General features: G+C 37.1%; 1 protein-coding gene across 1 annotated transcript in view; it reads right to left on the minus strand.

The window, feature by feature from the left end:
- GUF1 (GUF1 GTPase homolog (S. cerevisiae)) overlaps positions 1-8850 on the minus strand; it is a 21505-nt gene extending 12655 nt beyond the window's left edge. The window contains exons 1-8 of the mRNA XM_009332429.1: positions 8822-8850; positions 7675-7782; positions 5956-6104; positions 5658-5738; positions 3639-3716; positions 3315-3398; positions 2757-2821; positions 1507-1710 (exon numbers count right to left, since the gene is read on the minus strand). Of these exons, the coding sequence (XP_009330704.1) occupies positions 1507-1710; positions 2757-2821; positions 3315-3398; positions 3639-3716; positions 5658-5738; positions 5956-6104; positions 7675-7774 (761 nt within the window). The 5' untranslated portion in view covers positions 7775-7782; positions 8822-8850. The remainder of the gene's footprint in view (positions 1-1506; positions 1711-2756; positions 2822-3314; positions 3399-3638; positions 3717-5657; positions 5739-5955; positions 6105-7674; positions 7783-8821) is intronic.
- Between the last annotated feature and the right edge of the window lie 6 nt (positions 8851-8856).

Consider the following 8856-nt stretch of genomic DNA (forward strand, 5'->3'; position numbering starts at 1 on the left):
CAGAAATTCAAATAAATCACCCTCCTCAAAACCCATACACAGTCCAAAAGCCAGATTTAAGTTGTTTCTCCTCTGAGCTGTGAACTTTATTCCAAGGGACAAACTATCTGTTGACTCAAGTAGCTCTATTTCTGTTACAGTTAAACAGACCATTTATAGTTCTGGATTTTGAATTCTGTGCTACTCCCAGTTTGAAAGCTGGAGCTAGAAGAAACTTCTCAAGGATCTAAGAAACAGAACCAGAACAGTTCCCAGCTGCCACCACAGCAAGTTTCATATACTGAGTGGAAGAAACAACAAAAGACAAATGCCTTCCATCAGCACATAATGCTGTTGGAGAGGAACCCATGGTAGATAGAGTAAAACACAGCGTACCATTTTTGGCTGGGATGGAGTTAACTTTTTTCATAGCAGCCCCATATGGTGCTGTGCTTTGGATTTGTGAATAACATGGTGTTAACAACACAACAGTGTTTTAGCTATTGCTGAATAGTGCTTGCACAGCATGAAGGCTTTCTCTGTTTCTCACTTTGTCCCCCCCCAGCAAACAGGCTAGGGCAAGAGGTTGGGAGGTGACACAACCAGGATAGCAGACCCAAACTGACCAAAGGGATATTCCATGCCATAGAACATCACACTCGGCAATAAAAAACAAGGAGTGTAGTCTCTCCAAGGTGGCTGTTGCTTGTACACTAGCTTGTCTGCTAGTGGTCGGTCTGCTTGTGGGAGGTGGTGAGTAACTGTCTTTGCATCACTCCCCCCCCTCCCCCCCAGTTTTTATTTTTCCTTCACTTAGTTAACTGTCTTTATCTCGACCTACGAGTCTTTCCTCACTTTTGCTCTTCCAATTCTCTCCCTCATCCTGCTGCGGTTGGGGTAGCGAGAATGTGGCAGGTTGGGTGCTTAGTTCTGGCTGGGTTCAATCCACCACACAGAGTCTCACTGAGAATCTCCCAAGAGAGTCATTAACACATACTTTGATGCAAACTGATAAAGCTTCTCCGCTAATTCTAAGTACCTGATTTTCTTCCCAATGCTGCCATGAGGAGCCAGTTTCTGGAAGCTGTTGCATGGATTTTAAGTTTTCCACCCTCAAAATATGCTGCAGCAATAACTAAGATGAAGCCCCATGCCCTTCCACTCTCAAACAAGGTAGTTCCTAGAAATAAATTGGACAGCTGAATAAGAATATCAAATGCTAGTTTTAAAAAAACTAGCTGTCCAGATGTTCCATGTACTATAGATGACAGAATGGCTTCCTCCCCCTAGCAGTGTCCAAGAAGTCCCCAAAAGCTTCTGCCTCAGCATGCCCAAAATGAAAAACACTGACATTGAGCATTAAATTAGATAACAATCATAAAAAAACCCCCATCACCAAAGAACAAGAACAAAAAACCCAGACATCTCCCAGCCTTTACCACTCAAAGCAAAAATCAAACAGAAATGCAGGATTTTGTATCTTATACCAATTTATGATTTGTTCCATTGAAAGAAATTTTTACTTACAGTTTACGCGTTGGCTGCTCATTTGGAGTAAGAATTCCCACTTCATTAACTTCGTATCTTTTCTTTGTGTGCGCAGACACAATTTTATGCCCTTTCTGAATCTCCCCGCCAAAGAGTGCAATGTTAGCTATGACGCCTCGGTAGTGGTCAAAGGTGGAGTCAAATACTAAGGCTTTCAATGGATCAGCAGTATTACAGTGGGGTCTGTCACAAAAAATTTAAAACAATATATTAAGCAGTGTGTTTTTCATTCAATATCAAATAAGGAAGCACCAGCACCCCAAAAACTTCCATATTAAAACAGATAAAACTACTGAGTAATTTTCAGTAAACAAACACATACCAGACATCATTTCAGTGTTTCACTATTCTGCAGCAATTCTTTACATTTTTTTTCTCCCATGTGTAATAGGAGTACAAATAGAACAAAACCAAATGCATATTCATTATACCCATTTCACAACAGGTGAAACTGATGCTTAAAATATCGTATTACGGGGAAAATAAAAATTCAACAGTTACATTCCAACAGCTGAGTTTTTTTTTAAAAAAAAGTCCACTGATATTTTGGTATATATATTCCATCCTTCACAGAAACCTACTCTCAGATTTTCATTGTGGTTTCTTTTAACTATCATTATTAACTAATATGATAACTACAACTATTAGCTAATAGTAGGAAAAAAGATTGAAAAGCAATATGCTGATTGAAACCGACCTGTAATTCAGCAGCTTTGTCATCAAGTTCCTAGGTAAAAGTCTACTTTAAAGGTTGGGTTCAGGATTTGAAACTCTAAGCACAATAGATTTCAATTACCTTTACCATTTTAACAATGCAATGTTCAAGAGGCATAATAGCACACACAGATCCTCAAACACTAAGTTTCATGGAAGCTATATAAGCTTTCATAGAACTATCACCTTTAGTCACTCACCTCTCATCTTTCATTTCATACTGAATTCACTTGCCTCTCCCACTTCTTAAGAATAAAGAAATCTTCTCTGCTGACATTCACACATTCATTTTTTAAAAGGCATCTCAAATCTGAAGTGTCATTTTTTCTGATTTGCAATTTGAAACTGACTTAACCAGCTCAGACATTAGATTTCTCCCACATCTCTTTATAAAAAGTATTGACTTTAAATCAGATCAATATTAAGTGCAAAACTAGTGCCATTATACTGTATAAATGCAACTCATGGTTTCCTAATTAACCTTACAAGGTTTCATAACAAAATACAGAACTTACGGTGGAATCTTCTCAATGACCTTTTGAAGAACTTTCTCAACATTTGTTCCTTGTTTAGCAGAAATCTAAAATAAGTTCAACACAATTTTATAAGACGTGTCTTACATTCATTCAGTATCTATTAAACAGGGTCACATTTACTTAGACAGTTTTGGTGGCCACAGATCATACTACCCATAACAGCACTCTGAAGCACACTTTAGAACGCTATTACTATGAAATGCTTATTTGATTATAAATTATTCTGTAACATTTTTTTTTCTCTCCTGAATGGCAATTGTTGTTACAGTAAAAGTGCAAACAATTTATGGACCCACAATGAGAAATAATTTAAAATCTATCTGATGTCATCAAGACATTCTAGAATTTTTAACTACAAAGTATGTTCTCCACTCTTGTTTTCCAGGAGACAATCTTTAAAGAAATTGATGTATGTCAGAAAAAGACAGGCAGACAGATGACACCCTGTTGATTTACTGCGTGTACATGTCTTTCATTAGCTACAAAGAGAATACAGATACACAATCAGACATGTTATAAAACGTCAAGAGATCTTACCCTTACACATTCATCTATAGGGATATCAAACAGCTTCTCAATTTGTTTTTCAGCTCTTTCAGGGTCTGCATTCTTCAAGTCAATCTGAAAAACAACAAACCGCTAAATATACAGGCAATCACGTCTTCCATGTGATCCAGCACTGTAGTTTCCAAATATACAAGTCAAGGAACCTTTATGTATTTATGAGTAAAACACAGAATTCTTATTATATTCTAGCTATTTTTTCATTATATATTTCTATTTGAGGATACATTTCTTATAAATCTTCTATATATTTAAACAACCCAACTATTTAATATGAAACTCTGAAACCTTTATTACCTTATTTATGACAGGAATTATTGCAAGCTGTGCTTCAAAAGCAAGATAGAAGTTGGCCACTGTCTGAGCCTGAATACCCTAGAAAATAAGCATTAAAAGAGTTTAACACGGAATCTTCCTTTTTTTTTTTTTCCCTTTTTTTTTTTTTAAGGAATACTATACAATATAAGATTACTTTGCTCTTCTATCCACTCCTTCATTTGGGGGACTGAAAATAAGTTATTAATTATACACATTGCTGAGAAAGAAAACAACATTCCTAAGTACCATTTCTCATAATCTGAATATAAGTAGACAAACTAATAACGCTGTATGTGTGACCACATACATGCAATTATTTATAGATAACAGTATTATGCATACATTATGCACCAAGTACATATTTTTATATATGTTACTTATTTCTGAATAACCAAGATCATAACAGGTACCTCAAAAAACAGATTCTTTGTCCACAACAAACTATTCACAAATGGACAAATCAAAAAAAAAAAAGGGATGTTTATCATGGTGATAAGACTGTATGTAGTTACTCCAGAGGGCAGGAACATACCTTCAACTTACCTTACAGTTATTTTCAAAAAAGAAAACAAATTGTAAGTTTTGTACCTCACATTTCTTTCAAAAGGATGGCAAAAGAACAGCTCTGATTAGAAGAAAAATGAAGATTACCTTCCAGATCCAAGTACCAGACAAGGAAAAACAAATAGAGGGAGACAGAGACGCTAATGAATGAGATTATAAAGCCTAATGTGAGAATCAGACCAGAGAGGTCAGAAGTGGGTGGGAGGAGAAGAGGAAAAAAAGAGAAGCTACTTCTTGTCTTCCCCTTTGTTTACAACAGATCAAGTGGAAAGTTACTTACATGGGGATATTCACTATGGATATAGGGGCCTAACTTTTTAGGCAACATAAAGAAACAAACAAAAAATTAGTAAAAAACAAAAAGGAAAAAAAGTAAGAAGTATGCAAGACCTAAATCTTGAAAATTACCTCCAGAATTCAGGCTGGCAGGAGAAACATTAGCAATTATAATGAAGAAGTTGAGTTTGTGAGCATTCTGACTAAGAGGCAAATACAGAATACCAAATAATCACACAACATTTAAATATGATGTATAGATATTTATACACATTAAATATAAAAACATCAGCACATTTAGAAAACATATTTATTACTGAAGCTTACTTAAGAAGTCCACTTGCCCACCAAGCTAGGAAGGAACAAGTGTTCATAATCATTGAAAGGAAGTTAGAATTTTTTTTTTTTAATATAACAAGGAAAAAAGTAGCATTCATTTGACCCTTGCACAATCCAATCGTAAATATGCCACAGAGAAAATTATCAAAATGCTTTGTGAGAATGTGTCCGTATTTAAAATCATGTTCCCATAATCCTCATATTCTAGTCTGTTAACTGATTCTTCAGAATGTTCCTAGCACTGTACAAATAAAAGTACAACTAAGATCTCTAATTTCACTTCCCTCCTAGTACAGACTTTGTAAATTTATGAGCGTATCACCTTACAAACATTTTACTCCCTCAGTCTTCTGCTTCTCCTGAAAGATCAGTCAAGAACCTGTTAATCCAGTGGGTATAAAACTTCTCATGTTTCCAGAGTAAATTTATTTACTTTCAGCTTATAGTGTCCTTTAGCTTTAACGTTGCCAGTATTGGTTTGTATTATTGACAATCAAAAACACAACAGCAGTTAGTTATAACTAAGTGTGGTTGGTTGAATCAATCATCAAACTTCCCAACAAGAAACTGAAGGTACTCAAATGAGTATTATAGCTGATACAACAGCTAAAAGTTCTCCAGACTGCCATCTGCAAAGTTCATACTCTGTACAAAGTAGGATCTGATCCCATCACTCTTCTTCTGTAACGTAATACTTTTATGGAGATAAACCAGGGGCAAAAACCCTGATGGAAAAATTAAAAAAACCTAATCTTCTCTCTAGCTGACTTTAAAAAATTCCTTAAATTCTAAGCAGAAAACAAGAATTAAAAACTCTACCTCATTTGCATCCACTACAAGTATGACACCTTGACAGGCAGACAGTGACCGTGATACTTCATAGCTGAAATCTACGTGGCCCTGTGGAGAAAATAAATGTTTACAATTTCAGGTATTTCTAGAGTCCTTTGCAAAGCACTTCTGTATTATGATGTTTTCATTTGTCTATATGTTCATCCAAAACACAATTCTTACAAAAAAAGAAATTGAATAAACACAAGAAGCCAGACACCTCCTACTTGTAAATACAAAGACATTTAGCTTTGTGTGACTTAAACACTGTTTATACTTAACTTACTGGCGTGTCAATAAGATTTAAGAGGTAGTTTACTCCTTCATGACTGTAAAAGAGAGATGCAGATTGTGCTTTAACTGTAATTCCTCTTTCGCGTTCCACTTGCAGTTTATCCAGCACTTGTTTATTACGGTCAGTTTTAGCAATTGTTCCTAAGATTAAAGAAACAGTTTTATTACCCCATTTAGTACATTAGCTCTCAAAAAACAAAAATCCTTGAAAATGCCATTAATCAGGAGAGCACGGGACTTGCAGCTGCAAATGAAGCTTTTCCATCTGATTAAGCTAAACTTAGATTTTCATTTAGAAATAAAATTAACTTCAGCTCTTAACATCTGTTAAATAAATTTTTTACGTACGAAGTTATATCAAATACTTTCCCTGATAAGCAGGATACAAAACATCATGTAAGTCTAAATTAGAGATTAAGAAGTAGCAGAAATTCCACTCAGTGCTAAATAATTTTGATGTTTAAAGAAACTTCACATCCTATCACTGCAGAGTAGCTCCATGGCCCACGGCTCCAACCAGTGCCAATCTCAATTGCAAAAAGAGCATTATCATAGAGCTTGACAGACCTGACTTCAAAACTCCATTCTATCACAGGCATCAGGTAAAATTGCCCATAGCGACATGCAGGAGGTAACCATAAAGAATAACTTTGATCAAAAGCTTCTCTCCCAGGTTTTGTTTTGCTCACCCCTTAAATGAAAAAAGCGAGACTCTTCCAAAGGGTATTTCTGAGTAGCTAATTTAAGCTCTGCTCTGAAATTAGACTTTCTCTTGGGAGATACAGCAATTGCTTTACAGCTTACCTTAGAGAACCCTCTAAGGCAACCTCTGTCTCTCTCTTCCAAGGAAAGCCTAGTTTCAGAGTCACTTTATAGATATGAAGATCCCTTAGCACTTCTGTTTCTCACTTTCACTTTAAAGGGGGGTAGTTTTCCTTATCCTCAACACCACCACAGAAATAAAAACACTGAAGTCCAAGCAGCACTCCAATGAGGACAAAATAAAAACCTCTGAAGATGAAAGTAACACAACTTCACTGATACTCAGGGTGAAGGAAAAAGCAAGTCTATATAGCAGCGGAGAATCTATGGAATTTACACTTAATTACTAGCAGCTATTCTACACACTAAATCTAAATCAACACAGGGCTGTACATTTCTAAAACTTACTATGCAGCGTCATATCAGCTTCACCACCATGAAAGGCAGCTGTTTATGGTTTGGCTCACAAGAGGACATATCATTACTTTCATCTAAGTACAAGCAGCTGAAGTTCCTCTCTGTTTCAGTAACACTTTTGAAAACTACTCTGTCCAGAATTCCTAGGTCATGACAGTCCCCTTCTGTCTACCCCAAACACTAGCAGTAAATATCATTAACTTGCTGTGTACTGGTCTAATGGACGATTGGTCAGGAATGACAGGAGTAGCATCTTGAACAAAGAATTACACTCCTTTTCATCTCTTTCTAAAATACATACTTCCTTGAGTGAATTACACACTTCCTTACCCCTACTTGCAGGCAGATCTCAACCAGAAAGAAAGTCCATCATATTCGCATCTGTAACACTATACAACTGGCAGCCTAAAAGCACAAGCAACTTGGCACTAGAAGAGCAAAGATATTAGATATTTTAGTAATAATCAAAGCTACAGAAACTTACATGTCATCTTACATGTCAAGAAAGGTAGTATAAAATGAGAATGCTTACCTGTAATTTCCAACAATCTGTCTGCTAGTGTACTTTTGCCATGATCTACGTGAGCTATAATACTGAAGTTTCTAATGCTTTCAACAGGATACATCGACATATCTAACTCTTCCTGAAAAACAGAAATTTATTTTCATAAACCATGGTTACAGTCTCTACATGCAATATGACCTGGCCTTTAAAAAAGAATTAACTCTTTTCTCTAGAAGAGGCGTAAGTTGAATAGAGATACAAAAACTTAAATTGCCATCAGTGTTTAAAATACTAACATTTCATTTTAGTCATACATACGTATATATTTATTACTCTAAATAATCATATTGCTGGAAAGTGTTGTAAAAGGTACTGTGTTCTTATGAATATAGGGAGTTGGAAAACTTAAAAAAGTTTCAAGATTGTTAAACTACTAAACTTAAGGATTAAGAAAACTGGATTCAGGGGACCATTAGGACATCATTATTCACAAACATGTTAAGAATACAGCGACATTACCTAGCAGCTCAGGCAGCAGTGACCTTACCATAAGGAGCAAGCACACTTTGTGGAAAAGGAAGCTACAGGTAACAGTTATCTTGGCTAAATTACAAAAATGCAGAAAACCAGCCTGACTTCCTTGGTTCACTCACTGAAAGGTCCAACACTAAAAAACTTCTCTTTGTGTTATTCCTGCTCATTCCAAGTAGTACGACATTTTGAAGAAAGGTGGCTTCTTTGCTTTTCAAAGCTTTCAGCATTCAGGAACCAGGAAACCCCTAACAGCAATCAGTAACAATTCACTGAAAAACTTTGGTCGCCGATTTGAGAGATGCACAAAGCTCATCTCTCTTACACGGGCTATGTACGGCAGCTCCGGGCCAGGCAGAGAAGCAAGCCCGGAGTTCTTTGCTAGCACCAATACACAGCACTAAGCAGCATTATCCGCCGCGTCCTTCGCAGCGTGCCTCGGCTTGGAACGGCAAGTCCTCCGACTGCCAAGGGGACGCAAACGCCCTTGCAGCGGGAAACTGCTACTCCGGGATGACATCGCCTGTCCGGAAAGCCCACCTTCCACACGCAGGACCGCCGCCTTTGGGGACTCGCTGCAGGCCAACCTCCGTCAGGCGAAACGCCTCCCCGCATCCCATCCCTCCCGGGCAGCCCTGCGGACTCCCCTTGCCGCTGGAGCTGTACAGCCGCTCGCAC

Source organism: Pygoscelis adeliae, unplaced genomic scaffold, assembly GCF_000699105.1.
Source record: "Pygoscelis adeliae isolate BGI_AS28 unplaced genomic scaffold, ASM69910v1 Scaffold59, whole genome shotgun sequence".
Lineage (NCBI taxonomy): Eukaryota > Metazoa > Chordata > Aves > Sphenisciformes > Spheniscidae > Pygoscelis > Pygoscelis adeliae.